This window comes from Sus scrofa, chromosome 2, assembly GCF_000003025.6.
Source record: "Sus scrofa isolate TJ Tabasco breed Duroc chromosome 2, Sscrofa11.1, whole genome shotgun sequence".
In the NCBI taxonomy this organism is placed as follows: Eukaryota; Metazoa; Chordata; class Mammalia; order Artiodactyla; family Suidae; genus Sus; species Sus scrofa.
The window spans coordinates 118,066,213-118,085,217 of NC_010444.4; the positions used below are offsets into that span (position 1 = coordinate 118,066,213).

Genomic DNA, 19,005 nt, shown 5'->3' on the forward strand with positions numbered 1-19,005 from the left:
ATTTGATAGTGGTTTATTATTTTGTCTCCTGAATTATATTGCTTTTAGTTTCCTTATTGTAGTCTATATTCCTTGTTTGAACCTTAATTTTGTATTTTATTTTTAAAGGGCAGGGCGATGCAGACCTGGAATTTGTTTCCGGCTATTCAGTAGACTTCGATTCCAGAATATGTTGGAATTTCAGACGCCAGAACTTTTGAGAATGCCATTACAGGTAGAAATTTACTTAACTCTAAAAAGCTATTTTGGTGAGTGAGGGAGGAGAAGGGACAGTTTCAACTTCTACCAATTGGACTTTTAAAAAACCAGTTTATGAAAGAAAATTATAAAACATACATTACGAAAGATGGTTACATATAGCTAATATTTTTTTCTATATGAGAAAATTTAATTCAGAAACTTCCAAAATTTTAAAGAATTACTTGAATGTATTTAAATTATGATGCAACTTATAATTTTTTTTTTTTTGTCTTTTTGCTATTTCTTGGGCCGCTCCCGCAGCATATGGAGATTCCCAGGCTAGGGGTTGAATCGGAGCTGTAGCCGCCGGCCTACGCCAGAGCCACAGCAACGCGGCATCTGAGCCGCATCTGCAACCTACACCACAGCTCACCGCAACGCGGGATCCTTAACCCACTGAGCAAGGGCAGGGACCGAACCCACAATCTCATGGTTCCTAGTCGGATTCGTCAACCACTGTGCCACAACGGGAACTCCTAAATATTTTTTTTAATGTAACATTCTAGGAATCTGTTAACCACGTGAGTGTTCATCTTTTAAATTCTTAGTGAGAAGTAGAAAACAAATCATTTAAAGTCCAAAAGATAATATTGAAATCTTAGATTAAGGGGAGTTCCCATTGTGGGTCAGTAGTAATGAACTCTACTAGTTAGTATCCATGAGGAGGCAGGTTTGATCCCTAGCCTCGCTCAGTGGGATAAGGATCCTGTGTTGCCGTGATCTGTAGTGTAGGTTGCCGATGTGGCTGGGAACCTGCGTTGTTGTGGCTGTGGTGTAGGCCAGCAGCTGCAGCTCTGATTCAGCCCCTAGCCTGGAAATTTCACATGCCACAGGTGCAGCACGAGAAAAAAAAAAAATAAATAAATAAATAAATTATACTTACCACTAACATGTAGACACTATGTAATTTTTAAAATTCTTGCCTTTCCTTCTCTCTTTCCTTACACCAGTAGTTTCAATTTTTAGAGCATATCTTGTTTCTTCCTATCTTAGGGCCTTCATATGTGTTCTCTTCTCTCCATAGAATCCTTTCTGTTATTCCTTTTTTGATTAACTCCTACTTAATCCTTACATCTTATTTCAAGTGTCATTTCCTCAGAGAAATTGTCTTTGATTTCCCGTGGCTACCTCTTCCTGCTCTTTCTTGAACTTGATTAAATCTTTTGTTTTACATCTTTAGTTCCCTGTATCCTTCATAGCACTTATCACAATTGTAATTAAATTATTCTGTTTTTTCACACAGAATGAAAAGCCATGAAGGCCCTGTCTGCCTGTCCTTTTCTGTTTCTCCAGCTTGCTGGTAGTTCCTAGCACCTAGCAAACACTTAAATTTTATTTGAATGAATAAAAGATACTAGAATGTAATAGAAAGGAGCAAAAAAGATTTTTCAACAGTGACTGTTAGTGTTATATGTAAGAACTGTGTGAGGAGACATTACTTGCAAGGGCAAAAAGTAATCTTTGTAAGAGTTGATGGAAAATGTTTATTAAGGTTCTCACACTAAAGAAAGCCTATCTTTCATAGAAAGATCTTTCATAGATGACATTGTTTTCTCTACTCTTCATTTTAATCAGAGACTCTGCTAGTCTGGGTTGGGGAATTATAATTCCGATGATTTAAAAAAATAAAATAAATTATAAATATCAATGTTTCAAAATTATTTGCTGTACTTATTTACAGGAACTTTGTTTACATACCAAGCTGTTAGCCCCAGTTAATTGTCCTATTGCTGATTTCCTTATGAAAGCTCCTGAACCTCCACCAGCTTTAATTGTAAGAAATGCTGTACAGATGCTTAAGGTTTGTGTCTTAAAGCTTCATTTTACCAATTTTGCTTGAAACTTAAACCAGTTGAGAATACATCTTAACTAATTTTGTACTTAAAAACTGTATTAATCACCATGTGTTTTAAATAATACTATCATGGTAATAATAGTAAAACAATAGGTATAGTTCTTTTCTAATAATGTATTTGAAGCTACATATATTTTTTATGAGATATGGTAGCAAAAAAAATTACATTCTTATATCTTATGGATTTTTACATATGAATATTAATTAAACAGGTTTTGGTCACGTCAAATTCTATTTTATATCGTTTTGTTTAGACAATAGATGCAATGGATGCATGGGAAGATCTCACTGAACTTGGTTATCATTTGGCTGACTTGCCGGTAGAACCTCATCTTGGTAAAATGGTCCTGTGTGCAGTTGTTTTAAAGTGTCTGGACCCCATCCTTACAATTGCCTGTACACTAGCCTATAGAGATCCTTTTGTCCTGCCGACACAGGCCTCTCAAAAACGCGCAGCTATGCTTTGTAGGAAACGTTTCACTGCAGGAACTTTCAGTGACCATATGGCACTTCTCAGAGCATTCCAGGTACTATTATTGTCATTTTATTTTTGAAATATTTTCTGGTTAAATGCATTTTGAGAGTAAATGTAGCAAATTGAAAAATAGATATGGTTAATTAATTTTGTTTCATTATAAAGTCACATTTTATTAATAGCACAGAAAAATATCTTCCTGCTGTTAATGTTAAATTATCATGTTTTTCTTTTTCTCAGTTTTCTCCTTGTAGAAATACGTTTATGTATGTATTTTTATTTATACATATACTTATTTTTTTATAAACCCAGATTTCTTGTCTTTAATCATATCTTGGTCAAGGAATGCTCTAAAATTTTAGTTAGGAAACATTATATATTATTCAAAGTATATAGAACAAAACTGAAAGAAAAACTTAAAAGATTATCCTGAATTTTATGTTTAATTTTTTTTTATATTAAATCTCTTGTGTTTTAAATTAAGAATTTAATTTTATAAAGCAAAATTCAAAAATCACTTAAAATTTTAAGATAGTAATAATGAGAAGTTGAAGAAAATGGTAATTGGGAAAGAAAAGATAAGGAGAGTAAGCCTAAGTAAGGGAAATGATGGGTAATTTAGAAATTGTTATGGGAAGAATGTATCATTTCTTTAGCATGTAGACGTATTGTTTATCTTTAAATTTTCCTGAATGTAGCCTGTGTCTGTGCATTAAAAACATTTTTGTTTATGCAGAAAGTACTCTTTTCTAGGATTACAGAATTTTTCCAATATATGCAATTAAAAGAAATTGGAAGCCCTTTTGTGGACACTATTGAATAGTGGTTGATACATTGCTATTAATTGGGCCTATTAGATAGCATGTACTAAGTGTATATGTTGAATGATAATAATTAGAGGGAGATTTGGAGTAGCATTCCTGTCTGTTCTTTGTTTTCCTTGGCTCCTTCAAAAGCAGAGAGAGTAAATTATATTTTGTAAATTATATTCCAAAGCAAGAGAATTCATTTTCAGAGAGGAGCTTTCTTATACTACATATAGATGATTTCTAGGAATCCCACCTAACATTCTCAGATTAGGAGGTTGATGCAAAGGTAATTTTTGGAGGCCTAGAGTAGCACTATTCTTATATATAAATGGTATTGTGATGATTTATTTGAAAATCACCCATACTTTAGTGGAGGAAAATTAGTAGGCACATCTGTAAAGATAAATATTTTTATGTAGGTAGTCATTTACCTTAGCTGGTACTTAATTCTCATTGGGGTTTTATAAAGGGTGGCTTTCATAGAATTTAAGTATAAATTAACTAATGATAAATTTTATTTGATCATTAAGTCTTAAATTTTATTTTAAAATTATTTACTTTCAAAAGTTAGATATAATTGACATAAAACATTGCAGCCTAGTGACAATATTTGTATATATCACCACAATAAGTATACTTAACATCCATCATTGTTAAAGATTTTTTTCTTGTGATGAGAACTTTTAAATCTACTTTCTAGTCTGTTAACTAGACTTACTGCAATTATTTCACAATATATACAAATATTGAGTTATGTTTTATAACTGAAACTAGTATGTCAGTTGTATCAATAAAAAAGATATATTAAAATATATGCTTTCTTAGTAACTTTCCAGTATAAAATAGAGTGTCATTAACTATTATCACCATGTTGTACATTATATCCCTAGGACTTATATACCTTACAATTGGAAGTTTGTACATTTTGACCATCTACAGTCATTTTATCCACCCTTCTATTTCCCTGCCTCTTTCAACAATCTTAGCTGTTTTCTGTGTGCATTTGTTTCATTTGTTTTTTTATTATCTTAGAGTTTATAAAATAATTAGATAAAGGAAAATCGACTTTGAGTGGTTAATGTAGTGATTTTCACTTACTTTGCAGTCTAAGAAGTGATTGGTAAATGTGTCTCATTATGTAATTATATTTTTAAAGGCATGGCAGAAAGCTCGAAGTGATGGATGGGAGCGAGCCTTTTGTGAAAAGAATTTTCTTTCACAAGCTACGATGGAAATAATCATAGGCATGAGAACTCAGTTGCTTGGTCAACTTAGAGCATCAGGTAAAGTTTTCCTCCAAAGAGCGTATTTAAAATACTGAGAGTACCCTACCCATACCTTACAGTATTTCTAGTGTTAAGTAATGCCATCTTATTTTTATGATATTATCACATTGTATATCTTGTGATTATGAACTGCTTTGTATACTTCTGCATGACATCAACTTTTTGCTGATTAAAAAATCATTGCAGAAGTCGTAGTTGAGAAATACATGAATACTTTTAGATACTGCTAGTGATGCACAATTTATATTTGTGGGCAAAAATTAATTTATATATTATACTTGTTATATTTTATCACTGTTAATAAACAATTATTTAGCTCTATGAAATAGAAACTATAAAAATTTTAGTAGATTGGTATGAATGCTGGCCTTTATGGTTTTAGAACATAAAACAGCTAGTAATCACTTGAAGTTATATGATTTTTTTAAGATAATGCAAGTTTTGTTATTTTATTTTATATTATTTTTTTTTGTTTTTGTTTTTTTTGTTTTTTAGGGCTGACGCGGCATATGGAAGATCCCAGGCTAGGGGTCCAATCAGAGCTATAGCTGCAAGCCTATGTTACAGCTACAGCAATGCCAGATCCGAGCCGTGTCTGCGACCTACACTATAGCTCACAGCAACGCCGGATTCTTAACCCACTGAGTGAGGCCAGGGATGGAACCCACAACCTCATGGTTCCCAGTAGTATTTGTTTCCGCTGTGCCACATCGGGAACTCCCTGTTATTTCATTTTAGAATTACTCTTTAAATTTCTTTTTGAGTGGCATGTACTTTGAGGAAATAATCAGAAGAAAAGTGTTGCAGCCTGGGTTCATGGAATAGCTGCAGTGCCACAATAATAAGGAATGAACCAGAGAATTCAGAGTTATCTCAAATACAGGGACATATGAAGGACTTTGGAAACTCAAGCAAGAATACTCTATATTTGACTTTACTTCAGAATTAGTGTCTATTGTAACCAAAATATTATTAATACCATTCAGCAGAATACTTTAGGTTTTTAGCTGTGATTTAGCTATGATTCTGATAGCAGCTTATGAAGAACTTTATTATAAGAATATGTGTTTTTTAGTCCCTAAATCCCCCGTGAGTCTTCTGACTTTAGCCTAAATAAACCTAAAGTTTCTTAGAATATTGATTCTATATTTTAAACTTTTCAGAAGAGACTTTATGAATTATTGTGGAATTTGAATATCATTAAACTTGTATGAGTAATAAATTTTTTTTTTTGGTAAAAACCACAAATTTAGATGTATATCTTGTACAATAGAAAAAGTCGATGTGGTTTTTTCCTCTTTCTAGGTTTTGTTAGAGCACGAGGTGGTGGTGATATCCGAGATGTTAACACAAATTCTGAGAACTGGGCTGTTGTCAAAGCTGCATTGGTTGCAGGCATGTATCCTAATTTAGTCCATGTGGACAGAGAGAATGTAGTATTGACAGGGCCAAAGGAGAAAAAAGTACGGTTTCATCCCACTTCAGTTCTCAGTCAGCCTCAATATAAAAAGGTAAAACATTTTGAATATTCTTAGGCCTTGAGGTAAAACTAATCTAATTTAGATAGTTGAAGATCAATGAAAAATGTTCCAAATACCAGCCTGCTTTAAGAAATTAATTAGTGGAGTTCCTTTTGTGGTGCAGTGGGCTAAGAATCTGATGTTGTCTCTGTGGTGGCTCAGGTTCAATCCCCAGCCTGGCACAGTGGGTTAAGGATCTAGCATAGCCACAGCTGTGGCGGAAGTTGCAGTTGTAGCTCAGATTCAGTCCCTGGGCCGGGGACTTCTATATACTGTGGGGATGGCCAGAGTAAAATAGAAGAAAAGAAAAAAAAGAAAATATTTAGTTATATATGTACAATTCAGCAGTGGGACAAAATTTTGATTGAATCTTATAGTTGGAAGAGGTAGCATGTTAAGCAGTGAAGACTTCTGTTATACAAACTATGTGAGAAATGACTTGCTTTAATTTTTGGGTACTAGTATACATCATCTGTTTCACTAAGAGAATTTTATGTTTTAAAAATGTCAGTAAATTAAGTGATGCATTAACAATTTTTTAAATTTATTTTCCTAATAGATTCCTCCAGCCAATGGTCAAGCTGCAGCAATTCAGGCACTGCCCACAGATTGGCTTATTTATGATGAAATGACCAGAGCTCATAGAATAGCTAATATTAGATGTTGTTCAGCAGTGACTCCTGTCACTGTCTTGGTATTCTGTGGACCAGCTAGGCTGGCAAGTAATGCTCTTCAGGAACCTTCATCTTTTCGAGGTAAATATATTATGAAGGAAATAAAAATGTATTTGAAATAATACTTTTTACTGAACTAAACAAATTTTGAAATTATAAATGTTTATATGGTAGTTGCCCTCTTTTGACATAGTAAGACTAATTAAAAAATACTGAAATGTACCACTGTCCCTGAAATTGATTTTTAAGGTACCTAATACTGATTTGTATGTTTTTGATTAATCTTGCTGATAGGAAGTTTGTTTTTTTCTTCCATTTGAATTTAAAGGATGGTAAGGTAATTGTTTAAAGGAAAAGTTACCCATAATCCCTTTACTCTTAAGCAAACACTTTTTACTATTTTATATTTTTTCTGTATGTTTACATAATTTTATGTAATTTCACCCAAAACTTATTTTATATTCTTCTATTTTCACTTTACAAAATATGAAAAACACTTTTACTATATCATATTAATGGCTAGAAAATATTCTATCACATTAAAGTGATATAATGCATTTAAAATATTCCTTTATAGTTGGACATCTTGATTGTTTCCATTTTTTGGCTGTTTGGTGATTCAGCAAAAATTTATTGGGCAGCTAATGTATGTCAGGGATTGTGCTAGGAGTTGAGAATGTACCAAGATAGACAAAGTATTTCTGTCTTCAGAAGTTTACATGGTAGTGGGAATAGACATATAGCAAAAAAGTAAATAATATGCATGGTACTTTGAAGGAAATAAAGAGGGCCGCCTTAGAAGTAACCTGCTTTAGAATGAGACCTAGACAAATTTCTCTGAGAAGATGAGATTTAAGCTGAGACCTAAAGTATGAGAAGAAGCCAGCCACGTGAAGATGCAGAAATATGCTCTAGGTAGAAGAAGATGGCAAGGGCCAAGATTCTGGACTAGGAAATGATATCTTACAGAAAGATGTATGACTGGGACTTCAGTGATTAAGGGGAAGATGAGATGAGCTAAGGTTAAAGGAAAGGTATGGACTTGTAAGGAATATGCAGAGGAAGCCATTGGAAGATTTTAAGGAAGGGAGTGATATGATGTGATTTATGTTTAAAAAAATCATTTTGGCTATGAGAATGGATTTCTTGAAGGAGCAAGAATGGAAGAGAGGAGGCAAGTAGGAGGCTTTTGCAGTGGTCTTATGGTAGGTAATGATGGCTTACAACTACAGTGGTGGCATCTGATATGGAAAGAAGTATATTTAAAATTATTTTGGATGTACTAGTAACTCATGGATTGACTGTGACTGGTGAGTGAAAAGGAGGAATCTGTAACTCTCAGGTTTTTTGCTGTGGTAACTTACTGAGTAATTGTTGCCACTTATTTAAGATTCAGAAAACTGGGAGGAGCGGGTTGTGTAGGGGAGAAGTCAAGGATTTTGTTTTAGACGTGTTAAATTTGAGATGGCTCAGGAATCCCAAGTTGATTTATACATCTGAAGCTCAGGGAAAATGTTTGGACTGGTAATACAAATTGGGAAGTCATCAGCTTATAAATGATATTAAAGACATGAGAATGAAGTTTCTAAAGAGAATGTATAGAGAAGAGGATTCTTGACAAAATTCTAGAAATTTTGAAATTAGAATTTGAGTAGAGAAATAAAGAATGATAAATATTGAGATTTATGTTCTATTGTGTTTGGAGTATTCTCCACACACGTTAGTATATCAAGAAGATTTGTATAAATATAGAATATCTGTATTTACTTTTTTTTTCTATTACGTAAGTAAAATTTTTTTTTCCCTTTTAATATGTATTTAAATAGCAGATGGGATTCCTAATGACAGTAGTGATAGTGAAATGGAAGACAGAACTACTGCTAATTTGGCAACTTTAAAACTTGATGAGTGGCTCAGTTTCAAACTAGAGCCAGAGGTAAGTTGCTTTTTAGTAATGTGATAAATTTCTTTCATTCGGTTGTATTAATTGATATATAGTGTGATGAAAATTATGTCTTGTGTATTGAGCCCTTGGTATGAGAGACTACAGCTTGTTTTTTGATTTTCATAGGGCCTTCATACATTCTTTGTCATATTGGGTTTTATTCCTATAGAGGATTTGAAAGGCCCAATTGTGACTCAATATTTAAGCATGGTAATATTTGAATATTTTTGTGTATATAAGAAAATAATTGAATATTGGATACACAGAAACTTTTCCATAACTTTGTTTATAAGAGAAAGATGAGTTCATTCTGTTTTCTCTTTTCAGGTATCTCTGAAGTAGGAAAGATGAATGTTTCCTTCCAAATTAAAAATTTTCTTGACAAAGCCTTCCCTTAATCCATCTTTACTTTTAAAGATAATTATGTATTCTTTTTTTGGACAGTGTCAACAGAAAAGTTGATACTGGTTAGATTTACTTTTTTTTTTTTTTTTAAACCATCCCTTCATCACTTTAACCTTCTGCAGTCTCTTTTCCATTCCCATCAATCTTTCACTTCATTGAAACTGTACTTACCAAAGTCAATATTGTCCCCTCCATATTGTCAAAGCCAGCCTGATGTCCTTGATAAATTTGACCTTTCTTTCTTTCATATTTGACACTATTGTCCTTACCTTCATTTTATTTTATTTTATTTTGTCTTTTAAATTCTATTTTATTTTATTATAAAATAAAAAGATGATAAGGACAATGGTGCCAAATATGAGAGCATGGCCACATTTTTTTTTTTGTCTTTTTAGGGCCACACCCAAGGCATATGGAGGTTCCCAGGCTAGGGGTCGAATCAGACTATAGCTGCCCGTCTACATCACAGCCATGGCAATGTGGGACTGAGCTGCATCTGTGACCTACCCCACAGCTTATGGCAATGCTGAATCCTTAACCACTGAGCGAGGCCAGGGATCGAACCCATGTCTCTTGGATACTAGCTGGGTTTGTTAACCACTGAGCCACGATGGGAACTCCCTTATCATCTTTCTATAATTCTGCCCATCCCCATTTTTTTCTCCTCAACCCTGACCCAGTTTCTTTGTCACTAGTTTCTATGGCATTAATTTTTCCTTATTCTTCTTTCTAGAGAGGTTATTCCTTTTTAGAGTCTGTCACTGACTCTTCTGTATGTGCTTGTGCCTTAAATTTAGATGTTCTGTAGTAGTCTATGGTTTTACTCTGTTCTCCTCACTGTCTCTGCACAATCTTACCACTATGTATAGATTTAGTAATCATTTATGCACTGATTACTCCAAGGTGTATCTTACCTGTATCTCTAGTTTATACTTAACTTTGGACCTGTGAATCCAGCTGCCTTCTGAACATCAGCATTTGGATGTTCTTCAGGCACCAAAATAAAAGTATGAATGGAACTAAATGTATTTTTCTTTATTTACTTTGCTATTTCTTTCCCATATTAATCACACTCTACCACACATTTTTTATCTCTCTCTCGTTGGACTGTTGCATTTGATTTTGTGTCTTTAGTACTGCCTCAAAATGGTAAATAAGAAATTTGATTTCTTTCATGGAACAAAATAATGAAATTGATAGTACATTATATGAAATGTGAAACATGTTCTTTGGAAACAGTTGAAGACCTTAACTAATAAATAGTTGTCTTGCAACTGTGATAGACATTTTGTTTATATCTACTTGAACTGAGGAAACAATCTCATTATAGGCAGCCAGTTTATTGCTGCAGCTAAGACAGAAGTGGCACAGCTTATTTTTACGTCGAATGAGAGCTCCATCCAAACCTTGGTCTCAAGTTGATGAAGCTACCATAAGAGCAATTATAGCTGTTTTAAGCACTGAAGAACAGGCTGCAGGTTTACAGCAACCATCTGGGATTGGCCAAAGGCCAAGGCCTATGTCTTCAGAAGAACTTCCTTTGGCATCATCTTGGAGATCTAATAATAGCAGGAAAAGTTCAGCAGATACTGAATTTTCTGATGAGTCTACTACTGCAGAAAGGTAAATTTATGGTATTTATCAAAGTGAGTATTTTTCTCTAGGAAAATAGTTATCATAGAATTGCATGCTTTTATAATATTTAAAAATTACTTTCTTAAGTCTAAGGTACATAAAAAGGTCACAAGTAAATGAGAAGAGTTTCTTACTTTTAGAACATAGTTCTTGTAATTATTAAGATAGTATGGAGGATTTCAAGCTCCTGGAGTCTTGATTATTTAACAAGGAAAATTTTGTCAGCAAAAACCCAAAAATGTTTAATTTCCAGAATACGCAAATTCAGGGTCTGTAAAAAGGATAGCAACATTTTTTAAATTTTAGTTGACATATGTCAAGCAATATCTTTTCTAGCCACCTTACTGTAAGAAACATTGACTACAGCCATTTAGAACAGCCTCCCCAAAAGTGTTACCTAGACATCAAGAACACTGACTAGAATTCCTACAGAAAAATAGTTTATTCATTCATTCAGGGACACATTGAATGCCTACTTTTCTTGGTGTGAGGGATATAGCATTGTATGAGACAAAATCTCTTCAGAGAGTTTACATTTTATTGAGGGGAGACATATATTGAAAAAGTAAATAAATGTCTTGGTAAAATTTGTTACAGTTTAGCTAAATTCTTTTATCCTTTCTAACATTTGGTAATTAGATGTGTTTTTTTTGTTTATTATATGATTGTTGATAATAACGAGAGCTCTTATATTGAATTATTTTATCCAAAAATGTATTTGGTAATAAAACGGTGGTTAAAATGAATTGTTGGCCATGATTCAGAAATATTTATTTTGTAAAAATATTTATTAGAATCAATTTAAATTACTTTATATCAGTTAAAATTTTTTTAACCCTGTTAAAATTGATGACAGAGACAGCATTCTTGCCTGGAGTGCTAGTCTTGACCACATGGTAAGTAGTCTCTTGTGTTAAGAATATGATTTCATGAATGTTAAAAAACTGAAAATAGAAACAATGGAAACATAAAATATGTGATGCTTATTATTTTTAAAGGATCAGGTGTCTTACATAGTATCTACCTTCTTTTGAAGAGATTTTGCATATTTGAATGAAGCACAAAGGCATGTTATTAGTGAAGACGTCAATTAAAGAGGAATAATACATGGTGGTTTTCAGGTTCTTCATACATTACATTTTGGTAATAATTCAGCCAGTTGCTAAGAAAGCCTTCTTATAATGAGTGTACCTGAACCTTTTTCTCTGATATAGATACTGCCAAATGAAAGGAAAAGAGTAGAAAACACATTTTCTACCTAGACACTTTTTTTTCAGGATTGTTTTTTTTTTTTTGCCTTTTCAGGACTGTACCCACAATGTATGTAGGTTCCCAGGCTAGGGGTTGAATCAGAGCTGTGGCCGCTGGCCTATACCACAGCCACAGCGACTTGGGATCCCAGCCGCGTCTGCGACCTACACCAGAGCTCACAGCAATGCCGGATCCTTAACCCACTGAGCAAGGCCAGGGGTGGAACCTGTGTCCTCATGGATACTAGTCAGGTTCATTTCCGCTGAGCCATGACAGGAACTTCGACACTTTTTTTTAAAAAGATTGTTCTAAAATTTTGCTTTAACAATGATTTTTTGAATATATTTACATAGAAATTGTTAATGTGGTAGTGTTATTTCTAGACTCATCTGTAGAAAACTTTTGTGTGTTTATACACATGTTTATATGCACACACATACTACACACATACATTTTTAGGAAAGAAAGACCTTTTTTCTTTATAAAAATAGTACATGCTCATTTAATAAAATTTAGAAATGCAAAAGAAAGTCAGAATTATAAAGTGTGGTATGTTTTGCTTTAGAAACTGATTATGTTATAAATTCATTTTTTTCACCTGTGATACAAGGATCCACCATTTTTCTTTTTTTACAAGTATTGCTTTGTACTCTTCATTCTCTTAACTGTTGAACAGTGAGGTACAGATTAGACTTTTTGTAGTATTAATAAATAAGGCCTGGAGTTGATATAGGTGGGTGAGTAAGATTTATTTTTGAATGGAGAAGTTATAACCTAGTGGGATTACTTCTTAGAGGAAAGGTATTTATAGTTAGAGTTCTTACTCTAGGATGGCAAGGTATAGATTAATTTCTTTTAATAAAAGCATTTTATTGAAACTTTGTTTAAGAAACTGTTAAAAAGACACTACTCATGTCTCATCTTAAAATTAGACCAATTTTTAGCTTTCATTTTCTAAATAATAATTTACTTTTTTACAGAGGGTAAACATATTTCTTATAAATGAGTTCTATATCAGAACTCTGTGTTCCTCTTAAATGAAAATTTAGGTGGGTTTACACAAATGCTTTGTTTCTACCTGTTTGAAATTTTTAGACAAACTCAACATGAGAGAGAGAAAGGCTAGAATAGAGCACAGAGTGAAGGATCAACCTGAAAACCACAAAAGTAAACATTTATTTCTGTTGAAAACATCATTTTTATTTTAATAAGGTGTTACCCTCAGTTAAGGTCTGTTACCTAATCTTCAGGTGAAGTAGGTACCAGGGTAAGAATTATGGAATTTTATAGGTGTAACTTGATAATTCATTAAACTTAAGTTCACAAGAGGAAAAATACCTGAAATGTTGGTTTGTTTACAGATGATTCAGTTGTTCATTCATGATATATTGTTTGTTAATATGCTTAGAGTTTAGCTATTTTATCTTATTTGTGAAAGAAATGATATTGGATCTAAGATATTTATTGAAAGAGAAGCAAATTGTGGGGATAAGCTATTTTAACTTGTTTTGAAGCCAGAGTAATTATAATTGCAAGACTCTGTGGAAGTTTGTGAAATGTTGATGGCTTTACTCTTTTCTGTTTTGTTTATTTATTACAAGTATTGTTAAACACAGCAAAGTGAATGATATGCCATAGGTGAACTCCATATTCCAGATTCAGTGGTTTACCAAGATTTTCATGTACTTGCTATATCTATCCTAATTGTTATTTTTTTGATTCTTTTTTGTTTACATATTTTAAAATCAGTCTCACATACCATGTCATTTTGCCTTTCTGTATTTATATATACATTTCTTAAAAATAGAGGCGTTTTTTCCTATGTAATCAAAATTGAGTTACCAATCCTGATAAAATATTCATTTCCCCAGTTCTCAAACTATAGATTTATTTGAAACCACATCCAAAGAAAACTCGTGCATTGTATTAGGGTGTCCTGTTTCTCAAGTCTCTTGTGATCTAGAGAAGTTAGTTTCTCTGTTGACTTTTGAGGAAACCAGGAATTATGAGATGTACTGCTTTCTGGATTTGTCTCTTTTTATTGCTATACTCTATGTATTTTATGGAAACTGGTGGTTAGCTCTCAGGGCTATATTAGATCAAGTGTTTGGACAAGGATACCTTATAGGTGATGCTGTGAACTTTATATTGCACTATTTTAGGAAATACTTAATGTCTTTTCTTTTTTTGATGTCTGGTTGTTCCACTAAGACATATCCTTTTTTTTTTTTTAATTATAGAGTTTCTGACTGCATTTATTCATAAAACTTTGAAACAGAAGACTCTTAGCATTTCTCTAGTTTAATTCCTTCATTTAACAGATAAGAAATTAAAGTTCAGATAAATTAAAAGACTTGCCCAGAGTCACCTACCTAGTTAGCTATAAATTTAGCGCTATCCTAGAAATTTTCTTTCCTGACTGTAGTCCAGTATTATTTCCACTTTACCGTATGGTAATTTTTTAATATGTTTTTAAAATCTATTTTACTTGGCTTTAAGATATTATATGAAGGGGGAAGGGAAATGGAGGGGGTGATAAGGGTCATTAGCATAGATGTATTTAAATAATTTTATAAAATTAAAAGTCATTAAATATCAGTATAAAACTGTTGTTAAGGACATCTGTAGTGTCATAAAAGAGGTTAGGAATTTTGTAAGGGAAATATACTTGGGTGTTTGTTAATATTAAGGTAAAGATTTTCATAGATTGTTTTAAATGTATTTTTACCTGTTGTTTCTATAACTGTATCCTAATAGTACAGCTGTTTCCTCTAAACGTAATAGAAGAATGAAATTGCATTTTTAAATCCTGTTCCATAAATGATAGTCATTGGAAAATTGACTTGAGATGGAGTCTGCTTTCTATTATGAACTTATAACTGATTTTTGCTTCCTCCTTCTCACTCAAGAGTATTGATGAAATCTCCATCTCCAGCACTACACCCACCTCAAAAGTACAAAGACAGAGGAATTTTACATCCTAAACGAAGCGCTGATGACCGGTCTGACCAATCTTCTGTGAAATCTACAGACAGTAGTAGTTATCCAAGTCCTTGTGCTAGTCCTTCTCCCCCATCCTCAGGAAAGGTAGAGTATCAAGGATTTGTAGCATATCTAATGTTATGTATTTAAACAAAATTATAAAATAATTCTGTTTTTCAATTACTAGTCATGGCCCTGTCCTAGATAAAAATCAAAGCTGGCAAACTTGAGGCACTTTGGGTAAATTTTTTAGTTTTTCCTGCTTGCCAAATATTTCTGGTTATCATCATCTTAGGGTGTTTTAAAACTAATAGATCATTCACTGATGGCTTGTAGCTAGGTAGTTTATGGTTTCCTGTCTATGTCTTTAGAAACGTTTTTTTTAAAAAACAAATGACAAGAGGATTATCTTAAGTTTTGGCCTATATTTTCAGAATTGAAAACAATAATTTCTTTCAATTTATAATTCACTTCTCCAATTCCATGATTATATTAAAAATACAAAATTGCATGGGGTTAGGAAGTAGGAAATGTTGATAAGGAATTGAGAACTATTTGTCTTTTAAAATAATTTTTAACATGGGGAATTCCTGCTGTGGCACTGTGGGTTCAGGATCCAGCATTGTCTCCATGGCGGTGCAGGTTTGATCCCTGGCTAGGTACAGTGGGTTAAGAATCCAGCATTTCCACAGCTGTGGCATAGGTCGCAGTTGCAGCTCAGATTCAGTCCCTGGCCCCAGAACTTCCATATGCTGCAGGTGTGGCCGGAAAAGAAAAATAAATTGTAATATGGATGATTTCAAATGTTTAAAATATGTTTGCTTTTACTGTCCTGCATTGTTAGTACCTGAATAAGTATTTCATTAGTGTTATTTAACTGTATGTTGTGGTCCAGGTGAAAATATTTGCTGAAATATGAAATATTTTTGCAGATTTGCATTCTTAGGTTTTAAGGTAGTTTTTTGTTTTTAATTTTAAAAAAACTTATATTAAGGCATAATTTACACAGAGAAATTCACCAACTCAAACTGTATAATTAAGTGAATTTTGACAAATGTGTACAGTCATGTAACTGTACTACAGTCATATACAGAACATTCTCACCACCCCTGAATTCTGGCAGCCATTGAACTGTCTTTGTTGCTAGAGTTTGTGGTTTTTTGGAATTTCTCATAAATGGAATCATGGGAATATAGATTTTTGTGACTCGCTTATTTTACTTTTGAAATTCATTCATATTATTGATACAGTCGATTTTACTTTTCATTGCTGAATAATATTCCATTATATGGATATATCACAGTTTTTCCATTCACCATTGATAGGCATTTAGATTATTTCCATTTTTTGACTGTTATGAATAAAGCTGCTCTAATACTCAGGTACAAGTCTTTGTGTGTAGATATGTTTTCTCTTCTTGAGTACATACCCAGGAGTGGGTTTTTTGGGTTGTATGCTAAGTGTAATTTTATGAGAAACTACCCAACTGTTTTCCAAAATAGTTGTATTGTTTTCCATTCCCTTCATTAATCAACAAGAATTCCATTTGTTCAGTAGTCTTAATCCTTGACATTACTAATCTCTTAATTTTAGTCATTATTGTGGGTATATATAATATTCTGTTGTAGTTTTAATTTGCATTTCCCCAGTGACTGATGATGTTGTGCATCATTTCATGTGCTTTTTGCCATTACTGCATCTTTTTAGGTGAACTATTCAAATTTTAATTTTTTTTGAGTTGTTTATTGGTTGTTTTTTTTTTTTAGTTGTAAGGAAGAGTTTTTTAATATATTTTGGATACAAGTCTTAATTGTATATGTCTTGCAAATTTTTCTAATAGGCTCTGCTTGTACTTATATTTCCTAATGGTGTCTCTTAAAGAACAAATGTTTTTAATTTTGATGGAAGTCCATTTAATTTTTTTTTTCCATTTTGGTTTCATCTGTTTTTTTTTTTTTTTTCTATTATGGTTCATATTTTGTGTCCTAAGAAATCTTTGCTTAACGCAAGATCACAAAGATTTTTGTCCTATGCTTTCTAGAGATTTTATAGTTGGAACTCTTACATGTAGGTATATGATCTATTTCATATACCTTGAATTAGTTGATTTTGTGTTAGTTTTTATTTATAGTATGGGTGGATGAAGAATTAATTTTGATGTTTGTCCATACAGTTATTCCAGCACCATTTGTTGAAAAGATTGTCTTTTTTTTTTTTTTAATTGAATTACCTTGGCACCTTTGCCACAAATCAATTGACCATAAATATGTGGTCTGTTTATTAGACTATGTTCTGTTTCGTTGGTCTATATGCTTCTCCTTTTGCCATTGCTACAGTGACTTGATTATAATAGCTTTATACTAAGTCTTGAAATAAGTTAATGATTTTTCTCCAACTTTGTTATTCTTTTACATAGTTATTTTGGCTATTTTCAATCCTTTGTATTTTCATATAAGTTTACAAAAAACTTAGCAGTTTCAACAGAAAATTTTTTTTAGTATTTTAAGTGGAATTGCCTTAAATTTCTCTATCAACTTAAAAAAAATCTACAATTAACATTTTTTTAAAAAAATCTACAATCCATAAGGATATCTGCATTTATTTAGTTATTCTTTAATTTTTCTTAGCAGTGCTTTATAAATTTCAGAGTTCACATATTAAACATTTTTAAAGTTTATTCCAAAGTATTTTATGTTTTGATGTTTCTCTTTTTTTAATTTTAATTTTCTTGTGTTCATTGATAGCATAGAGAAATATGTTTGGTTTCATATATATTTATCTTGTATCTCATGACCTTACTCCATTTTTTAGTTCTATTAGCTTTTTATGTACATTTCTCAGGATTTTCCTGTGTGGATAAACTGTTAATGAAGGTAGTTTTACTTTTTTCCTTTCCAGTGTAGATGCTATTTCTTCCTTTTCTTGTCTTATTTCTATGGCTAGAACGTCCAATAAAATGTTTAATAAATATATTGAGAACCCACATCTTTGTCTTGACCTTAGAGGGGGAGCCTTAAGTCTTTCACCATTTAGTGGGATGTTTTCTTTTGGATCTAGTTTGCTAAAGAGATTTGTTATAAGTACCCATTTAATGATATTGAATGACATTGATATCTATTGAAATAATAACATAGTTTTTTTTCCTTTTGTCTGTTAATATAGTGGGTTTCATTGATTTTCTAATGTTTATACCTCACTTGGTCAGGATGTATTATTATCCTTTTAAAGCATTGATGGATTTGATTTTGTTGAAACAAAAATGTTAAATGAGGGATATTCGTTTATAAGGAATATTACTCTCTTGTTATCTTTCCTTATGTTCTCTTCATATGATTTTGGTATCAGGGTAGTGCTGCCTTTTAAGATTAGTTGGGAAATATTCTTTCCACTTAAGTTTTTTGGGAGAGATGTATAGATTTGGTATTATTTTTTCCTAAATGTTTGATAGAATTCACTAGGTAAGTCATTTTTACTACCGTAATGTATCTTGAATCAGTATTACACCAGTTCAGTTGTATTTTGTGAACCTGCAACAGTATACTTTTATTTTAGCCTTCAGCCCTTTATGTTATTGGTTTCATATATTTTATTCTGCATGTTATAAATGCCACAATGTACTGTTTTTTACTTACATAGTCAGGTATTCTTTTACCAAAAGTCAGGAAAATGTCTTTTATATTTACTCAGCATTGACCATTTCCTTTGCTTTTGTTCTTTTGCATTGACACGAATTTCTGTATTGTATCATATATTTCTACCTGAAAAACTTTTAACATTCCTTTAAGTACAGATCTGAAGGAAATGAATTCTTTTAGCTTTTGTGTGAAAATTCTTTTTCATTTTTATTCTTGAAACATATTTTTACTGTGTATATAATTCTAGGTTGACGGTGACTTTCTTTTATTACTATATTACTATCATAATAGTG

General features: G+C 32.3%; 1 protein-coding gene across 3 annotated transcripts in view; it reads left to right on the forward strand.

Moving 5' to 3' along the window:
- YTHDC2 (YTH domain containing 2) overlaps positions 1–19,005 on the forward strand; it is an 88,775-nt gene that overhangs the window by 62,811 nt on the left and 6,959 nt on the right. For all 3 annotated transcript variants that reach the window (XM_021084629.1, XM_021084628.1, XM_021084627.1), the window contains 9 exons: positions 109–214; positions 1,922–2,041; positions 2,350–2,622; positions 4,536–4,662; positions 5,971–6,176; positions 6,745–6,940; positions 8,686–8,795; positions 10,540–10,832; positions 15,005–15,182. In XM_021084629.1, coding sequence (XP_020940288.1) covers positions 109–214; positions 1,922–2,041; positions 2,350–2,622; positions 4,536–4,662; positions 5,971–6,176; positions 6,745–6,940; positions 8,686–8,795; positions 10,540–10,832; positions 15,005–15,182 — 1,609 coding nt within the window. The remainder of the gene's footprint in view (positions 1–108; positions 215–1,921; positions 2,042–2,349; positions 2,623–4,535; positions 4,663–5,970; positions 6,177–6,744; positions 6,941–8,685; positions 8,796–10,539; positions 10,833–15,004; positions 15,183–19,005) is intronic.